Source organism: Danio rerio, chromosome 2 (genome assembly GCF_049306965.1).
Source record: "Danio rerio strain Tuebingen ecotype United States chromosome 2, GRCz12tu, whole genome shotgun sequence".
NCBI lineage: Eukaryota > Metazoa > Chordata > Actinopteri > Cypriniformes > Danionidae > Danio > Danio rerio.
The window spans coordinates 20,106,192-20,127,855 of NC_133177.1; the positions used below are offsets into that span (position 1 = coordinate 20,106,192).

Consider the following 21,664-nt stretch of genomic DNA (forward strand, 5'->3'; position numbering starts at 1 on the left):
AAGGCCATCAGTTTATGTTTTAACAGGCGTTCACACATTCTCAGTCAGTCTATTGGCTGGGAGACAACAGCCCCCCGTTTGTCAGCGATCCAAGTGTCAGCGAGCGTGGCAGCTGATGCGTCCGAGAGCAAACTCGGCCATCCTGCCAACGCTAAATCCTGCTGCTAGCATCTTTTGGCAGCCTTGGTGCCACTTCTGAGTGGCTGAGATAAGCTCAACTCCAGCACGGCGTATTTAATTAAGTCTGTGGCGGATAGCAATCAGGTGAGCTACTAAATTAAGCAACTCAACACAGTCCAGAGGCATAAATAAAAAAAATAATAATAATCACAACAGCACAACAATAATTCACAATGATCAAAAAAGCTCAAATGCATTACTTCATGCTTTTCCACAATATATGACAAACATAAACAAAATTAATAAGTAAGGAAGAAAGAAGCAATGGCTGACTGAAAGAAGGAACCTTTTAACATGCTCGCAATTCTTTGTTAACAACCAGTGCAGTTTGGAGCCATTCTTGGCGCCCATGGTGGGATTGAGCTTGAGGTGTCTCTCGTCAGGCGGTCCTTAATCTGACAACAGTGGGAGAGTCACTAAAAAGGCTCGATTCTGCAGTAGGCGACAAAAATACTGCTGTACAAGTTGGCAGATTGTAAGGTTGTTTTTTGGGGGGGCCTGACACGAAACTCAAAGATCAAAAAGTGTTTTTGAGTCCTGATAGACAGGTCTGGAGGAGAATATGGGGCTGTGAGGGTCTCATGGGGAAAATGATACTCTTATACTGTGATATGACTGTAAAAACTTGCAATGTGTACTCGCTGAAAATTGCTTTTTGATATGTGGGTGCAAGTGAGGAAGGTTGATTTGGAAGCAAAGGGGAGAGTCAGTGTTAAATTTAGAATAAATATAGAGATTCTTTTTTTTTTTTTTTCTGCAGCAGGCCTCACTGCTCTGGTTTTTAACATTGCAGCGAAAACATATCACATTGATAGCCTATAAGCCAAAATGACAAAGGCACAAGCAAACACCAAACATACCTTTCGCCCTTGTCAATGAATAAAGGTATTTTCCGACTTAGAGGTGTAAGACAGTTAATTGTAAAGACGGTAGACAAAGGCTTGAGAAAGGAAGGGAAAAGAGGTCTTCTGGTTTGGACAAGTTGAGGTTAGCTGACATGATAAAGATGATCACAAAATAAAGGCAGCTCACCAGACTGGGCCGTCCTGGCTTCAATGGGGTGAGTGAAGACTCCTTGTCCCATTTCAGAGCGGGCTGCCAGAGAGAATTTGTACAAAGTGTCTGGTTTCAGACCTTCAACAGCGTACGAGCCAGCTGGGTCAAAGGTGACATGGATCTAAAGATAAAGCATAAAAATTATTTTCAAAAACATTTTTATTTTATCAATAATTGATGAGTAGATCCCTGCCCTAATTACAAACACAACTCTTCTCCTAATAAGGCTAATAAGGGTTAATTCACAAACACACACACACAAAAAAAATTATTTTCTCAATTACTCACTCTACTGTCGGTTAAACCCTGGAGACCTAAGTTCGCTTTTGGAATAAAAAATTAGGATATTTTTGATGAAATCAGAGAGCTCTCTCATCCTCCGTAGACACCAAGTTTCCGAACTCAGAGTTAGTATAGGGCAAGTGTTAACAAGAGCACTGTGTATTAACATACATGATAAATGCCTCTGTTTGAAACACAGCAACTGCACATCTATAAGTGTGACTGAGTATGACATGTATAAAGTGCACAGATCTCTCATAAACATGTACCCTATACTGACTCTAAAAGTCAAATATTTTTGTTTTATGTGCACGTATTTAAGTAGCTTGAAAATATTACAATTGAAACATATGGACTGTTTGTTGTTTTTCGAAAAAATAATTTTCTATTTGAACCTAATATCGAATTAACTTTTCTATTTGAAATAAGATTTTTTTTTACAATATGATTCTTTCAAATTATTATTTTAATAGGTCATTAAAATGACTGTTGCTCTCTATGAACGATAAGAGAGCACTCAAATTTCATCTAAAATGAATTAATTAATTAATTAAAAAAAAAAATTAAAATTAATTAATTTGTATTGGAAAAAGGAACAAAGGTCTCAAGAGAACATGATTAGAGTGAGAAATTCATTCATTTATTCATTTTCCTTTTGCTTTAGGCTGATTAATACTTCTGCATGAAGCAGACAAGAATGGTCCGGCGCAGCCTTCGCGTGGTCGCCGTGGCTGATGCCAACAACATTGTGCACCTCTCAAAAAATGTAACTACATGTCGCAACGACGCATAGCACAAGCTCTGTGATTGGTCGGCTTGGTACCAGTGACGAGCGTGGGCAGTGTCGAGTCCAATGAAGGAGCTCCAGATGGAAACTGTTGTTTTGTGTTTACCTTATCATTACAGTTGTTGCACATCCGCCGGTTCCCGCAAGTAAACAATTGAGTTTAGCTACTTGTAGTGTTCAGAAAAAAACAAAACGCCCATGAAGAAACTCGACACAAAGAAACAGCAGTGTTATTGCAAAGCAACACAAACAGCACGCAGAAGTATAAATGCATGACTACGCGCAAGGCAGTCGCTAGAATCACGACAATTACTCGACGCAGAACTATAAACCAGCCTTTAGTCTCTATTTCAAAAGTCACCACAGCGGAATAAACCGCCAACTATTTCAGCATATGTATTATGCAGCAGATGCTCTTACTAGTATTGTGAAACACCCATAAACACAGTCCTTCACATACACAAGTTCATACACTACAGCCAATTGAATTCAATTCATAGTCTTTGGACGGTGGAGGAAATCAAGAGGAAACCCACGTGAACACGGAGAGAACATGGGAACTCTACACAGAAATGCCAGCTGAACTCAGTGACCTTCTTGTTGTGAGGTGACAGTGCGAACCACTAACACATCTATATGTGGCACCACATGTGAGAATTGAAGAAATGAGATTTTGAGTGAATAATACCTTGGCTTACATTTACACACCAGTATGAATTTACAGCAGTCGAGTAAGTGAAAACATTTCACATTCAGCTTACAGTACATGGTGTTTTGTGTTTTTAAGAGGGCTTAACTCATCACTCTTACTCTAGCACTAAATACTCTGCACACTAACAAGTTACTTTGTGTATTTACCACTTCTTGTGTGCATTGCCTCTGCTTGTTGAATCGCCGAATGCCTTCTCAATAGTAAGTCACTTTGGACAAAAGCGTCTGCTAAATGACTAAATGTAAATGTAAAATGTAAATGTGTCTTTATTCATCAGATGAAAACAGACCTCTATTTCATTCCCCTTCATAACTATTAGCTAAATTAATTCATTAGTACATTTTCTTATTATCCATTTAACAATTAAAGTTTAAAGGGCAGCTGCAGAGGTTTTATCTCTTTCCACAGAGAACCACTATATTAGCATACAGACACTGATGTGTATCGTGATGAGAGTGCACGTAAGACATCTGATCTCAATGTAGATGAACTGACATCAAGAAAAGCCATCCAAACAGCCCACTCTGGCCTCAGCTGGAATGCTGTCAAGCGCTGAGCATTGATAAGTACCTTTCTGTTTTTGAAGCCAAATGCACAATCTAATTCTATCATCTGACTGCAGACTTTTTGCCTGGAGTCATTTTGTGAAATGTCAATTTTGGCTATCTTTCACTTGCATCCATGGCCCACCGCAGCAGCTGTACGCATTCAATATCTGGTCTGCTTGCAATTCTCAATGAATAGGGCAGAAACAAGCACTGGCATGATACCTTGTTGTCTGAGTCAGCCTCCCAATATTGCAGCTCGTATTTGATGATGGGGTCCTGCACGGGCCACAGCCAAGTTAGTAGGATCCTTGTATCTAGCTCTGCTTCAGCTTCGAAGCTGGATGGCTGAGCAGGAACTTGAAGTAAAACAGAAACAAACATGTTCAAAAGAGCATTTCTCGATTCCTATCTATATCTACTACTGACATTAAAATTCTGGGTTTTGATGCACATTTTAATACATGATCCATAACAATAATTTTTCACTTTTTGGTGCGAATAAATAATTTTAAAAGTGCAATGTTAAATGTTAAAATAACTACAATTTCCTAAGTATAAATATTTTTAATATTTACAAAAACATTAAAGTCAAATAGTATTATTAATGTACTTGATAATGATATTTAAATGTTTTTGATCATTGCAAATAAACTTGGTAATATTAAGTACATTGTAATTGAAAAGTATTGATTTTGTTTATTTCGTGGGGAAAAACGACCCATTGGAATGAATGCACAGACACCCTGCTATGTGCTTTATATATACAAAAAAAATGGCTTAATTTTATATTAAAAAGTAGCTGTATTAAAAAGTAGCATTTAAAAATCTTAATCTTAGGCTCTACATACTGCAAAATCTATCAAAATATACATAAGACAAATTTAAATCAATCTAAATTAAAAAAATTAAAGATAATTAATTAACCTTTATATTATTATCAATTAACTTTATGACATTGACAAGTTAAATGTACTTGAGACAAAATTTTGCAAATTTATTTGAATTTTAACAAGCAAGTTGTTACGAGAATTTTACGAGAAATAAATCTTAAGAATTATTTTGTGCAGAGAAGAATTCTTCCGAATGATTGAAAGACTGAAAATAGTTATCAATGATCGTGCTGTATGTTACAGCATGCAATTTAATGGTTGCCCTGTAAAAGCACTAATGTATGACTCATTATTGCCATATTCACCTCCTTGCTGTGTCTTGACCTGTAGCACATCAGATGGTGGTCCATCCCCTACAGATGTGAAGCCCAGCACACGTAGGCTGTAGGTGATGCCGGTGGTCAGGCTGGAGATAGTGGTGAGACGGCTATCGTCTGTGTTGTGTTTCTGCCAGGCGCTAAGAGGTGCATCCAGGTCAGATGTGTAGTAGATCCGATAGCCTCTGATCTGACCATTGGGTTCCTCTGGTGGTTCCCACTGAACCAACATGGTGCTGGCACTCAGCATTCGTGCTTGAACATGCAGCGGTGGGGAGGAAGGTGCCTGTTCACCTGTTCGTGTTTCAACGGGTTCACTAGGTGGCCCACGACCAATGTTGTTGACTGCCATTACTCGAAACTCATACTCTGAATATGGGCTGAGACCGCCGATGCTGTAACGTGTGGTGGCCACACCGTCCACTTCTTGGAAGTTGGTGTCTGAAGTCTTGGCCCGGTATTGAATTATGTAGTAAGACACAGGTTCAGGGTTTCCAGAGTCCCATGTGAGTGTAACACTCGTAGCTGTGGTTTCCGTAACAGTCAGGGATGTAGGAGGCTTTGGGAGAGCTGAGGAGTAGACAATAAGAAAGAAAATGAAACCAATGACAGTATATGTAGGCTAAGCTGCCTACGCGGTGCATTCTTAAAATAGAGAAAGACAGGCACAGTAAGACAGCGGGAGGAAGAAGAAAGCCTCGCTTGCGTTCTGGTGATTCATAGAACAGCAGACTGGGCTTCCTCATCATTATGTCTTTAAGATTTGTGGCTGGACTCCAAATAAATGTTGGTGACATTCTCCGAGTCCATATTGATCGGTGAAGTGCAAAGTGCAATCAATAGAGGCAGCCATGATGACGAGGAACGGAGTCTGGCAGAGCTTGGCGTTGTCTGGTGGGACCAGCCGTACTGATACAGCTCCAGACATCTGGTCTGAGTAAACACATGCTCGGAATAATCTAAAGCCTTTCATTTTCTCAGGGCCCACAGTAAAAACGTGGGAAGTCCCTAAAGCTCAGTCAACAGAGAGCAAGTGTCCGTGTTTTTTTCTTTGTGTGTATTTGCCAGACGTACCAAACAGCTGGTCAGAACCTTGGGGCTGCAGTTAGAAAATAACTTTTTCTGCTTTCTGACAACCTCTTCAAAGTCTTGGGTAAAATAACAGCGTCTGCAGAATCTCCGGAACGACGCAAATCTACAAAATGGATTCTATTTATTTTCATTCAATACACATTCATGGTGTAAAACTTAAAGGACACTTTTACTGTCCATATTCCGCTTCATCTTGCAGACAATCTGTATGGCACAGACAACAATGCATACATGAAGCATTTACAGTAAGTGCCCCAAAACAAAGGTCCACTAGGTTATGTGCACTTCCCTATCATTTCTTACATCAGAGGTGGACAGGTTCAGTCCTGGAGAACTGCACCTCTGCATAGTTTGGATCTGGCCTTGGATGTAGTTTTATAAGAACACTCAGACCTTAATTAGCTTGTTCAAGTCTGTCTGATTAATAGGATCATACCGGGTCACCCCTGTCTGGCCTTAACAATGTATACTTCCAATGATATTAATGCTCAATAGTGCTCAAGAAAATATTATAACGTGGAAAAATAAAGTATACCTGTGAGGATATTAGAGAAAGTTTTTTATTTTTTTAGGGTCAAAATGTTTTTGTTTTTTTGTACATTTATATTGCAGAAGCAAATCTTACATATATTTGGGATTCTTATCCTATCTTACAAAGTCATATCTCTGTTACCAAACACTGCACAAGCTGCTAAAGATTAAGCCTAAATATAGCTATTAACTTCAGTGCCACAGAAATTGAATGAATGCTTCATTCAGTAGAAAATCAAATACTATTTGGAAAGGTCTGACCAAGAGGGATTGGGCAAGAGTTGACAAAGAATGCATCTGCGATGCCTGGCATTATTAATAATCTAAAATAATATAACACATCTTAAGAGACCTACAATAGTGTTTCTTCTATTCTTTAGCATTTTCATTTTAACATTAAATAAAGGTAATGTCATTGTCGGACAGTGCAATTATGAGCCTCTTTTTTTATTAGCTTTAAATACTTTTGAAGGTAGAACAGCTGTTATGATGCCCTAAAGTTAATACAATAACATCTTTCTATCTGTTAAGATAACGCACTTATGAAACTTTATGAAAAGCTGTTTTGTAATAGAGTTTGTCTTAATTGTGGTTCTAAGTGAAATAACCATGCCTACCAAACAGATAGGACATGATTTTAAAGTTAGGATCTTTCTGCAATAAGTACCTATGATTACATTCCTCAAAAGCAACATAACCCTAAGTTATAGGTCTCACTCTCAATTCCTGGAGGGCCGCAGCTTTGCACAGTTTTGCTCCAACCCTAATCAAACACAGCTGATCCAACTAATCAAGTTGTTTAAGTCTAATTTTAAACACCTTGATTAGTTGCAAAACTGTGCAGAGCTGCGGCACTCCAGCATTTGAGACCTATGCCCTAAGTTGATCATAGAACTACTGCGCCAGAGGTTGCCCCATTTTAGTTTACAAAAATTTCAGAAACAGCTTAAAGTCTTTGCTGTGAATTATTCTTCAAATGAATATTCATTTAGGTAAATGATTTCAATGAAGGATCTTACCTTTGACAGACACTTGTGCCGTTGCCTCGATCATACCTAGGGATGATATAGCCACGCAGGTGTAGTTGGTCGACTGACGGATGTTGGTGAGCTCCAAGACGTTGCGTCCCACAGGCATCTCCTCATCCTTGGTGAGCTCCACCTCACCAGTCATCCATTTGACGTAGGGCATCGGGGCACCTACTGCCACGCAGGTGAGGTTTACACTGCCCCCTGGCATCACCTCGTGATTGGTAGGTGGGATGGAGAAACGGGGTGGAACTCGTCGTACTACCAGAAAGAAGAACATTCGTTTTGTGTTAAAAAGGGTGCTTTTCTGTAGAGTTACACCAACTTTGGATTCAAACTTTAGTGAACGAGGGAAATCTATAGTCACTACCATGTCTCTAGTGTGAATACAAGGACACTATGTCGCTAACATGAACAAACTAACATGGAGTTGAGCTGACAGGTCAAACAAATTCCCTTTAAAGACTGAACTGTCATTTTTTCCGTTTGTTAAAGCCTGAAGCTTTACAACTGGAGGCAGGAAGTCAATACTGTGGCTCACACATATGCGCAGAAGAGGCCGATAAACCAATACGTGCCAGGGGAAGGGTGAAGAAGGCATCGTAATGGTATTTCTTATAGAGTGAGGCATTAAAATTCATGCCAAAGGGGAGCTTTATTGAATTGTGGGTTTGAAGAGAAAAAAAAATCATCCTTGCTGAGGCATTGCAGGATGTGGAGTTTTCTCTGTCAGTTTATCGCCCGGTGGCACTAAGACCCCGGTCTGTTGTTGCTCAGTTCTGCCTCGATTCGGGAACCTGCCTAAGACCTTGTGGGAGACGTATTGTTTGGAGGCCCCTCTCTTTGTGAGCCTCTGATATGCAGATAAACCTGACATTAAAACAGGTTCCCATGGAGACCAAAAGGAGCCTACTGACACTGTGCAGAGATGGGGAGCAGAGGGAGAAACTATCAATGTGGAGTCTGAATGGAATTCAAACCTGCTCTGACATAAACTGACTAGACTGCATGAGGCAAAGCTCATTTTGTACAAGGAACTAATCCATGAGGATCAGAATATCAGAGTTTTTAAAGGGTATTCTGTTATTGGTGGAAACTCCAGGATGCATTACACTCTCCATTGTGCAAGGATCATACCTAGTGGCCATCACGGGGGGGATGCGAAAGCTGAATTTCTTATAAAAAGAAGCTTTTTTTTCTACCAAAATAGGAGTATAAAACAGCAGCACATTAAACAGACTCTTCCAATTTGTGTTAATGACCCGCTGCCTTGTGTCGGTCTATGGAGAAATGGCACAGGCAATAATTGGTTTTTGCACAGGTCCTCCTGAAATTGGATTCTCCACTATGTTCTCTCATTTTATTTTCAGATAGATACCGCGACCAAGCTTGTTATTCTCCTCATTATGTTTGCACTGTAAAGGCAAAACGATAGACTCTTGAGCATTTTTCTTCTTCTTTGAATTAGGCTATGTGAAATTCAGAATACGTCAAGCCCGCTGTTGCCAAGAAATTACAGTAGCAGTAGCATATCTGAGAAATGCAAATTGATTTCCAGGGAAGTCTGTGACACTGACAAACTATGACTATGAACACGGACACAAAGTGAAATGTGTTGTGAAAGAACGGAAACTGTTGTGGGTAATACAAGACAAGTGCATTTACGGTCAAAATAAACACTGATGATGTCTCTATTCCAAGGCTTCATGAAGTAGTGAGCAGGGGTGCGTTTCCCAAACAACAGCAAAACTCGCAGCTGAACTATCATAGATTGGGGAAAAAACAATGTAGTGAGAAGTGTTTCCCAAAACTGTAGTTTCTCTCTCGCAGATCCATCGTTTGAATCACATTGGTTATAACGTAAAACGTCCATTATGACGGTCTAAATGAGACAGAGCAACTACTTCTTTAGACAAAACCCCCATTATTTTTTGTGCAAATTATATTGTTTTACACGCACATGCATTTAAAAAAATGCAATATTCATTTTGTAAAAACATAAACTCGTTTTCCATATTAACAGAAATATGTGTAAATGACACATATACAGTAGGACCTATATAAGTTTGCTTTATGAATTTTATTGAGAATATTCCATATACAAATCATTAAGCTAACATATATTCTAATATCATACATAAATCATATAACGTAACATAAACTCTGCATTTAAATAATAGGTCACCTATAGCTTTTGTCATGAGACACGGTTGTGTTCAAAATGGCATAAATATTTTCAAAGTGCACAACGAAGGAAGCGCAGTTGTGAATATGAAGATGAACTAAACTGTATATTTAAAAAAATATTTTGAAAGGAAAATTACACCTAAGAATGATGACTTTAATGCTTTTTTTATCATTCCAAGTTTAAACGTTGGAACGTTCTAAATGAATAGGGACTAGGGGGATAACTGGAAACAGATCACACCAGGAACTATGCTTTTAACTACAGCTTTAGAGGTGTAGTTGCAAACATACAAGTTTGCGATGCAGTTTGCGAATGTTCGTTGGAACGACGGATTTGGGAAATGCCAAATCCATGAACTATGTTTGTAACGACGCAACTTGCGACCTTAGTTAGCTAATGATGGTTTTCGGAAACGCACCCCAGGTTGGGTACAGGAGTCCTCTTCATGAGCCAAAACTTACATGCAATGTGGGGAAAAACACTTAAACCTCACAAAAAACCTGTGTATTATTAAATTAAATTAAATTAAATTAAATTAAATTATATACATTTAAATTAAATTGAATTTATGGAATTGACACAGATAACAACTAGCCTGAACGAAATATAACATTGCTCTTGCATCTCTTTTAATGCAGGCTCATGCAAGTCACCTGACACAACACATTCAGCCTGAACACAAAGGTGAGGGGCGGCATAACGCAGGGAGTGGGATTGATAACAAGGGTCTCTGATTAAAGATGGATCCAGGTTGGGGTCTGCAAGCGGCGGTTAAGAGTGAAAAGAACCAACCTCCTCGAGGGTCTATGAGATGAGGTGAGAGTTTGACCGGGTGATTTAATGGAGATGAAATTGAAAGACAGAGACAAATGGAAAACAAGAGAACATGAAAAGACATTTGTGAACAATTTCATGGCTGTTAGAAAAAAAAAGAAACACAATGGAAATTTTTAAAAGACAGACACAAAAGCATAACATTCACAGAAAAGTCGGATATTCTACCATATTTCATACATATTGCAGCAACATCCCCAATGTTATAGTTTAATGCAGGCCTATTATAAGGTGAATGTAAAAGACATTTAAGCAATTTATCACTCCTTGTCTATAGGGAACACACTCGGGTTAATAAAGGTTAATGATAGTTATTCATTTAAGGCAGTCAGTTCAGTAAGAGAAAGCAGATGTTGCTTATATTAATAACATTCTATGTAAATACACTGTATTTATTAGTCTAAAACAAGCCTGACATCGCATCCTGTGGTGTGAATGTGGCTCAAGACAATAATACATTTTAATGGAAAATTTCATCTAAAATTGAACTGTTGTTAATTTACTCACTCAAAGGTCATCCAATTTTTCAGAATAACATTACATGTATCTTCAAAAGTAACATGTGTAAATTAAACTTTGTTTTTCTGACTCTTTAGACATTGACTTTGGCATTTTGAGTCAACAAAGACCTATGTTTCAGAAAAAGGAAAAAAAACTTAACTGAAGAAAAAAGCCACTTGCATGACTTGAGAATGCGTAAAGTCCCAACAACGTTTTTTGTTTTTGGGTGAATTATCTCATCAAAAAAGTACTGTTGAAATGTTTGGGGTTAGTACATTATTTACTAAAAAAACAGATTTGCTTTTATTTATAATTAAATAACAAAAGTAAATGTATGCCTAATTCTAAGTTCAAAAGTTAAATTGTTCACAAAATGCTGTTTTTCAAACAGTGTTTCACATTATGCGGTTTTTACTGTTTTCAACATTGATAATGATAATAAATCAGCTAACTTGAATGATTTCTGCAGTAGGGAATATATTTCCTTAAAATATATTCCATTTTATTCAGTAGTTTTGTTGTTGTTGTTGTTGTTTTCAAAATGTTTACTTGCACAAAAAAGATATTTTGAAGAATTTCCATAGTATTTGTTTTTCCTACAGTGGTAGTCAATGGTTACAGGTTTTCAGCTTTCTTCTAAATATCTTCTTTAGTGTCAAACTCTAAAAGATTTGTAACCAACTAAAGTGAGAGAATTTTTCAGTTGACTACCTCTTTAATTGTTAGTTTAAAATTAACTATTCTGAGAGTAATTGGGGTGATATGCAGTCTGATGTATTGTAAAGTCAATAAATTAAGCTATGATAAGTAATGCATTATATAACATATAACAATAAATATTGTACTGAAATTTAAATAAAAAAATATAAATCAAATGGTATTTAATTAAAAAAAGTTTCAAACTCACATTTTCAAAAGCAAGCGGAAAAAAAAAAAGCAATTTTCATAATGAATATGTGAGACTTTTTTAAAATGCTACAATTGTTCTTTTAAATCAAATTGTATTTTGATATGACATTTAACAGTTTAATCCAACACCTCTCACGTCTCAGGGCAATTTATAAATGTTTTTTTCTAATTCGTATAATCTCATCCATAGAATTTAGTATGATTTGTTTATCCACCAATGATGATTGGGTTTAGGGGCGGGGCTGGGTGCGACGCCTCTTTTTAAAAATTGTACATTTCTGTACAACTGAACTGTACAAAAATTAGCCACTAAACTGACAAAACATAATATAGTTACATTTCCTAGTGAGATCAGGCTGTTCTATCAATGAATGAATGAATGAATGAATGAATGAATGAATGAATGAATGAATGAATGAATCAATCAATCAATCAATGAATCAATCAATCAGTCAGTCAGTCAGTCAGTCAGTCAGTCAGTCAGTCAGTCAGTCAGTCAGTCTGTCTGTCTGTCTATCTATCTATCTATCTATCTATCTATCTACCTATCTATCTATCTATTAGAAATATAGTCTCAGTTGCAAGATATTAAGTAACAGTAAACTTTTGTTTTTAAAAGCCAAAAAATGACTGACAGACATATTAACATTTTCTGCACATATGGCAGAGAAGTAACATAACCCGCAAACTATTCAGACAATTCGGAAAGATTTTCTGACAGCTGTCTCTGCATGCATGTGAGCATTCATAACCGTATCTCCAGCCAGGCAGAGAAGGCCATGGAGAGATCATCTAAAAGAGCCTTGGGCCACATTCTGCCACACATTGACACTTGATAGATGATGATGTCAGTTAAAGGCTTGTTAGGACTGCCAGTGTAACGCTACAACACCAGACTATCAGTCTGAAGTGCATTAGCCATATTAAAATGTCTTTAAATACTATATAAAAGTAGACAGATTCACACACACGAAGACATAATAAACAGAGCGGCGGGTGTGAAGTGTGTGAGCGTGGTTTGATTTGCTGTCAGATTGGGGAGCAGAGGAAGGAAGGAGAGCAGACAGCGCTTGACAATGTTTCACTATGGAATAAGCGACTGACAAATGAGCATTCACATATACAGGCTGTACACATGACTGCGATTCTCCTGGTGATCTGCTCCTACTGTATTTTAGACGGACGGACAGAGACACTCGTAGAGCATTTAGACAGCTTTCTGAAAGCTGCTGAAGTGCTGGAAAAGAAAGCAGCTGTTGTATACAGAGGTCTATGCTAATACTGGCACCCTTGGTACTGTAAATATGAGCAAAGATGATTGTGAGGTTAAAAAAGTTTTGCGATTTTTAGTTTTTCTGTAATATACACTGGAAAATATATCTGTTTTCTGTTTATTTATGGTTGTGAATTGCATTATAGGACCTTGATCTTGATGTTGAAAATTTAACTACAGTTTACCAAAGTGACTTTTATTGACATTTGAAATAATTAAATGGATACAAATTAATATAGAGAGAAATTAAGGTCTTTGCACACTAAAATCAAAATTTTTATATGCATTTTTTTCATATTTTTCAAAAATCTTGCACGCTGAGTCCGATACGTATTAATTGGTTTATTCGGGAAAAAAAAAAAAAAAACACGAAACATTTCAAAGTCAGTTCAAGCAGAGATCTCCTCCTTATCAAAGAGCTGTGCTAGATTATTCCGAAATTCAATGTTTATTTCAGGAAATCAGTGGAATTTTGATACATTGCTTGTGACACTTGACACATTTACAAATCCGAAAAAAATCTGAAATCCTGAACAGAGATTAGTAGTACCCATAGACATTCTAATAGATGGAAGCTGCAATGATGTGTTGAAGCAATGGATCAAAACGGACCATGAGGTGTCTTTCTATGATAATGTCTATGGGCAGTACCAGCTATTGAAACCAGCATAGGGATTCTCAACTGTCCGCCATGTTTCATCTTTTATTATGTACAGTGTTTGTCATAAAGTTAACTGTGGCTCAACTGATGACATTTTGTACCTTAGCTTTCGTTTGTACAGTGACTCTAAACTGTCAAAACCCTCTTTAAATGCTTTTTTGGATACAAATTTTTTATTATTTTTTATGACAGATAAAAGTTTTGGAGGCAGTGTGTCAGTACAATTCACACAGCGTGAGGTCGAATTCATTTTGTAACTTGATTCTGTAAAATAACAGAAAATGTACTGGCAGTTTATTACAAGGCTTCTGTACTGTAATATACAACAACAACCCTGACAATATGTCACCTTAAACGAATAAACGATAATAAATACGTCTTTTTCAAGGTTAAAAGTTTGAGGTACCATAATGCAATTCAAAACAAAATAAATTAACAACATTAATAATAAAATATGAAAAACTGCTATGTTATGGATATTTTTACAGTGTATATATTGTGATATCATCAGATGACTTAAAATGGCTCTCTTTGTAAAGAATTCATAATTCTGCATTGACTGGGATGATTTTGTAGAGGAGCGTATCTGTGTAAAATCTAATAAACAGAGATGCACCGATAACAAATTTATTGGCTGATTTAGAATTTTTTTTTTTTTTTTTTTTTTGTAAATGTGACCTGCCTTTGATTCTAATAACTATAATTGTCAGCATGTATAAACAAAAAAATATATACGTTTAATCTTTTTTTTTTTCAATTAAAAATAAATAGAAAATTGCTTTAAATAAACTTTGAATTAATTTGGAAATGAAAAATTATTTTTCAATTAAAATTTATTCCAAATAAAAATATTTTTTATCTTATTATTAAAATGTATATACATGTAATCTTCTGCTGTTTATAACTTGTCTTTTTTCTTATTTCACAAAATCCAAAGATTATGAGCTATGCTTATCTAACATGTTTTGATTATTAGTGTTTATTCTATCGTTTTACTATTACCTTACAAAAACAGATTTTCTGATCTTGTTCTGCTAAAACATTTGCTGACAACTTATGTTGATTAAGATATTCTCTCTCTCTCTCCCTGAAAGCAGTAATCCAGACTTGACATTGCAAATCCTAATGCATATTGCGAAATTGATGCTAAAACAATTCATTGTGCAGCTTTAGAGTTTTGTTAAAAGACTTAATACAGTCTAGAAATGATTCTTTTTTTTTTTTTTTTTTTTTTTTTGATGAGAGTAAAAACTTTATTTCTATATTCTTGATATCCTCTTCATTATTCTCAGCAAGAGATTTGCAAAAGACCAAAAGATCAAACAAAGGTTCAGGTAAAGACAAAATTATTAGCCCTCCTGTAAAAATTTATTTCTCTGTTTTAAAATATTTTTCAAGTGCTGTTTAACAGCGAGAATACAATTTTAAACATGTAAGGTTCAATAACTAACTTCTTAGTTCATAAGTGTATACCATGATGACATCACATCAAATTTCACTAGTTATTTAGTTTGTAAAATATAGTATTCAGATTGAAATGATCAACCATGTTAACTAAGCAAATTAGGTTAATTAGGCAAGTCATTGAGCCATCTGTTCAATCAACTGTTCTGTAAAAAATCAGAATTAATATATATATATATTTGTGCCAATATTAGCAAAGGGTTCTGTACTGTACACAGATTCACTGACAGGCTGGCAGCTCAGTTCATCCAGCCCAAGCAGATAAATGAGCAGAACGGGAAGCTGAAGAATGATAGCAGGATGCTCTGCTGTTGAACGCCCTTGAAGAGAAAAGCGTGATTAGCTGTTTTGCAGAACCACTTTGGAAAAACAAGCACCCACACCCTGACTGTGATGGACAGATGGATAAAGGAGAGCTATTATGCACCTGTCAACTCTGAGGAAGTTAGTTGTTGGTGTCGTTCCTGAATGTTGTTTTTTTTTGTTACTATTATAATTTTGGCTGTGCAAAAGTCTTTGTGATGAAATGTGAGAATATAAAGGGTGTTATATATTTATATTTACTTAACTAAACAGATACGATGTAAAAACAATGTTGGCTTATACCAATCTGGCTTATTTGTTTAGACCAAAAACAAAAGTTGAATTTTATAATATGTTATTAAAATAATAAAAACATTAAAGTTAGGAAATTAGAATTTGTACTGTGACATACACTTACTGGCCACTTTATTCGGTACACCTTTTTAACTGCTCGTTAACACAAATTGCTAATCAGCCAATCACTGGGCAGCAACTTAATGCATTTAGGAAGACATAGTCAAGACAATCTGCTACAGATCAAACTGAGCATCAGCAACATGAAAGCATGGATCCATGCCTTGTATCAACGGTTCAGGTTGAGGGTGGTGGTGTAATGCTGGATATTTTATTAGCACACTTTGGGTCCAATAGGACCAATTGAGCATCGTGCCAATGCCACAATCTACATGAGTATTGTTGTTTACCATGTCCATTCCTTTATGAACACAGTGTACCAATCTTCTGAGGGCTGCTTCCAGCAGGATAACGCACCATGTCATAAAGCGGGAATCATCTCAGATTGGTTTGATGAATATGACAATGAGTTCACTGTACTCAAATGGTCTCCACAGTCAACAGATCTCAATCCAATAGAGCAGCTTTGGGATATTGTGAAATGGGAGATTCAAACCATTGATGTGCAGCCAACAAATATGCAGCATCTGCATGATGCTATCATGTCAATATGGACTGAAATCTCTGAGGAATATTTCCAGTACCTTGTTAAATCTATGCCATGAAGGATTGAAGGCAGTTCCGAAGAAAAAAGGAGTTCCAACCCAGTACTAGTAAGGTGTATCTAATAAAGTGGCCGGTCAGTGTAAATGCAATTTTGACACAGATTGCATTGTAAATTACTAAAAAATATATATATTGCACTGCAATCATTTTAAATAGAATAAACCTTAGTCACAATTATTGTAATACAAGAAAACATAAATCATTTAAATAAAATAAAAGGATTTAGTAGATAACTCTTTTGTCAAATAAATTAATAAATACATATACACATATTTCACTTCTACAAGCAAATGGAAAGAGCAAGATATTTATTTTGAAAAGAAAAGTAAAGCTTATTTTTAGGAATATTAGGATTTTAATAAATTTATGACGCATTTACAATACATTTATAAATAACAGTTAATAAAAAGAAGACAACAATGTAAACTATTTAATGTTTAAACATGTGATTGTATGTTTTAATTATTTAAAACATCACAATTACAATTTATTGTTTAATTAGATTGGTTATAGATCATATACTGTCTTTATGCCTAATAAAAATGACAACTTCAGTTATAGATATGTTTAATTTCTATATTGTGTTTTTTGTGTACATTTATTCATCATTATCATACATTAACATACTTATTTAAATCAAAGGTTAAAGTTTAAAATATGTGTGATAAAAAATAATGTCAAAATGCAAATAATCCTAATGTTCCTAAAACAGTCTAGGCTTTGACGCAAAAGTGGTTAAGAGTGAAAAGAACCAACCTTCTCGAATGACTATGAGATGAGGTGAGAGTTTGACCAGGTGATAGGACGAAGATGAAATTGAAAGACAGAGACAAAATGTGAAAGAAGAGAACATGAAAAAGACATTTGTGAATATTTTACTGGTGAAAAAATACAGAGAGAGAGACTCAAATCTTGACACTCCATTTGAATAGGAGCAGGACGGGATGCTGAGGAACTCCAGCAGGACGCTGTGCACCCACACCCAAGCAGATGGATAAAGGAGACCCATTATACACCTGTCAACTCTGAGGAAGTTAGATGTTGGTGCAGCTCCAGAACGTTCCTGTTTGTGTTGTTAAGATTTTGGCTGTGCAGGTTACTTTTCTTTGTTGCAAAATATGGGCTTATACAAACGGATAAAAAAGGACAAATACTCATCTTTCAAAACCTGTCAATAACATGTACAACTCATATTTTAAATTAAAAAGCTCAGAAGTCCTGTCAAAAACCTGTCTGACTCTTGTTTCAGAACCAAAAACAAAACAACAGAAAGAAAATTACATTTGTATAAAGCTTTTTGGCACACCGTTACCTTGTCGTAGCACATTACGAGCATGTATTCTTACCATGTTTCTGGTTTATATCACACTATTTGAATGTTTCTAACATGTTTTAACACACTGTTAGCATATTTTAACATATTGATTTGTTTTAGGCCTGAGGTTTTACCTTGTTTTTTTGGGGCACACCGATTATCAATTGTATACCAACAGTTTTACTACAGATATGAGATGTTATTTGTGATTACGATTTACCTGGAAAAACCACAAGCCACAAAAAAGCAAGTTCAAATGTAAATTTTTGTAAAGTTAGCACTTTCTGTTAGCATCTTTTAGCATGTCTGTTTGTTTTAAGCCTGACGTTTTACCTTGTTTTTTTTGGGAACACTGATTATCATTTGTATAAGTTACCAACAACTACTACATATATCTTTTTACTACCGATATCTTTTACTGCACCATGTTAGATGTCATTTGTGGTTATAATTTAACTACACAAGTAAAAACTACAAACAAACAAAAAAAATAATAAATTCCAAATGATGTTTGCTAGCATGTTTCTAACATGATTTAACACAATGCTAATATTTTAGCTGTGTTGCTAACGTGTTACTAACATAATTACCAAACTGTTAGCTAGCACTTCTAACACTATTTCGGAAAATTTGAATGTTTAATTTGATGCCACAATGCCAATGTTTTAGTTTGTTGCTAGCATGTTTCTAACATTGTTTACCACAATGCCAATGATTTAGTCTTGTTGCTAACTAATTCTAACATAACTACCAAACTGTTTGCTAGCACTCGGCTAACAAGTTTCTGACACAACTTATCATTATGTTAATGTTTTAGTATGATGCCAAAAATCCAGTGTTTTAGCTTGTTGCTAGCATGTTTCGAACATGATTTACCACAATGGCAATGATTTAGCTTTGTTGCTAACATGTTTCTAACATAGTTTACCACAATGCAAATGTTTTAGCTTTGTTACTAACTTGTTTCTAACATAATTACCAAACTGTTTGCTGGCAAGTTTCTAACACAATTTACCACAATGCCAATGATTTAGCTTTGTTGCTAACATGTTTCCAGCACGATTTACTAAACTGATTGCTTGAATAAACAGCTAGCATGTTACTGTCGTACTGCTGACTTGTTTTAAGCAATGTAAAAACAATTTATTAATAAAAATAATGTAGCGTTCAAAATAACGTTCTATATTAAGTTCAAATACAATTTAATCCCTTTATTAACCTGAAAAATGTTTATACGCAGCGCGTAGCAACCACTTATGATCGTAGGATGACGTCTGCACTTTAATCCCATTGTAAGGAACATTTTTGGCAGTTATTTTGACAGGAAGCATGAGAAGGCTTAGTGTTCACCTCTTGCGTGACAATTACTGGGTGGCACCGTAACGTCACTAGCTAGAGGCCATACTGGCAGCCTGCCATAAGCTCCCTGTTATTACCTGCATGGAAAGAGCTAAAGGGGTTGACACTCATAACAAGAGCGCTCCCAGAGTTCTGTTTCACACACAATGCCTTGACACCCTTATACCTGTAAATCCACATATTAATACCGCAGGTGTCCTCGGTGGCACTAACCTTCAGTTAAACCCTTTTGTCTTCTCACTCTCATAACAAATGCTTTAAGAAATATGCATGTTTACTTGTGCCTCTGTTGCTACGAAATCAAAACAGAGCCTGGAATGTTTTGTTTTCCGGCTAGATTAGGACAACAACTTTTAGTTTATCTTGGCTCTGAAATGTCAGACAAAGTTCAACGCATGTGGAAGTCAAAACAAAATTGCAACACGGTCAAAATAAAAGTGTGAAGCATTGTGGAGGAAGTTGTTTTGATAGGGGCGGCACCTGCAGCATGTTTCTTACCTCTCACGTAGAGATTAGCCGGAGCTGAATAACGCGTCCCGGCGCTATTCGTAGCCACACATTCGTACTTGCCCTGGTCTGATTCCTCGCTGTTTTCAATCTGCAGAGCTCCTGAAGAAAAAAAAAAGAAAAATAAAACAAGGGGAAAAGTCACCTCTTTGATTTACGAACACGATTATGAATCCCCTGCCGCAACTTTCCCCACACCAAACCACAAACTTTCACGGAGAACAATCAGTAAACACTCCCTGTTTAAATGTCAGAGCTGTTCCGCTGTGTGTATGCTTTATTGGCTGAGAATGCTGCCTAAGACATATGCATAAAGCTGATTTTGCAGGTTGTGAGAGTCTACAGCTCAACACATTTGCCTTTCACTGTCATTAGAAAAAAGCTTTCGGGATATTAATGTCATTGACTTGGGGCCAATTATGCTACAGCACATGACTTTATTATTGCGGTGGCATATTTATACCCGCCAAAATGAACGAAACGCCAGTGCTGTACAAAACTAGAAGGACTGTCTGGTCACTACTGATAAAAACAGTGCATCATAAGGTGACATGAGGAGAATACTTGATTAGTCTAACGCTAATGTTTTTGAAAGAAGTCTCCCTGCTCACAGAAATTGCATTTACAGGGTTTCTGAGGGCCAATTTATGACTTTTAAAGACTCTTTTAAGAGCATAATGTTATATATTTCTTAGCGAAATACTTTAATGTGTAAAAAAAAGAAAACTGTAGTTGTGTAAACTTTTTTCAACATAATATTCTTTTATTTTAAATAAATGACAAGTTTAACGTGGTTAAAAGTATATTTATGATGGAGGCATTTACATAAATAATCAAAAATATACATTTGTTGGCCTTTGGTCCAAATAGATTGAGTATAACTTCTGTTCAATATAAAGTGTTTTCATTATAAATTTCATGCATATTTATAAATATTATCTCTACTCCCTCTAACTTCTGTTAATAGTCTTTGTATGAATGGAAGATAACATAAAGGGATATACTGCTCTGTTATAATCATGAGGAACTATTCTTATTTCCCTGATTTTATTGAGATGGATTGTTAGTTATTGGATGTATGCCAGCCCGATTGGGTAGCTTTACTTGGACAAAGTAAAATTAGGACCTGTATAAAATTATTTAAGACACAAAACACATTATTTCAGTGAATTTAAGATTTTTTAAGGCCTACAATTTTGTTTTTTATTTAGGATATTTTAAGAAGTATTAAGACGCCTGATATAAAAAAAAAAAAAAAAAAAAAAAAAAAAATATATATATATATATATATATATATATATATATATATATATATATATATATATATATATATATATATAGTAAATTATTTTTAAAATAGATATATAATAATAAGATATAAATATTTAAAATAGCTGTTTTAATATATTTTAAAATAGAATGAATGCCACAGGATAATGTTTAGCATGAAGTAACATGATCATTTAGAAATTGTTATGCTGATTGACTACCCAAGAAATTAAGCCCTATCTTACTATTAACAATGTTTACAGTGTATAATCATATAGAAGACGTTATAAAATTACTTAATAAATAACTAATTCTATTATTTTTGTTTATTATTCTTTATTTTATAACTATATAATTTTTTAGATAATATTCATTTACAGAATTAATCAAAAGATACAGACATTACTAAGGTTACAAAATAAGTGTACTTCAATTTTCTGCTCTTTAGAACATTTTATTCATAAAATAATACAGCGATAATTAGTAATAATAATAATTAATAAGTAGATCAATTGTTAATAACTGAATGGCAGTGATATTTAAAAATAACTAAGCCCAGAATCAGCTAATTATAATGATTTATGTTATTTTTTAATTATAGTTAGACCTTTTTAATTGAATTATTATTTATTTACAAT

General features: G+C 35.4%; 1 protein-coding gene across 30 annotated transcripts in view; it reads right to left on the reverse strand.

The window, feature by feature from the left end:
* The window catches only part of ptprfb (protein tyrosine phosphatase receptor type Fb), a 368,812-nt gene that overhangs the window by 118,829 nt on the left and 228,319 nt on the right, over positions 1-21,664 (reverse strand). For 20 of the 30 annotated variants that reach the window (XR_012389655.1, XR_012389656.1, XR_012389658.1 and 17 more), the window contains 5 exon segments: positions 19,749-19,859; positions 7,415-7,684; positions 4,761-5,342; positions 3,788-3,921; positions 1,213-1,357 (listed from right to left, as the gene is read on the reverse strand). Coding sequence is in view for 22 of the 30 variants with exons in the window: in XM_021481440.3 (XP_021337115.1) it covers positions 1,213-1,357; positions 3,788-3,921; positions 4,761-5,342; positions 7,415-7,684; positions 19,749-19,859 (1,242 nt within the window). In the remaining 8 variants the exon portion in view is untranslated. 30 annotated transcript variants of the gene reach the window in all.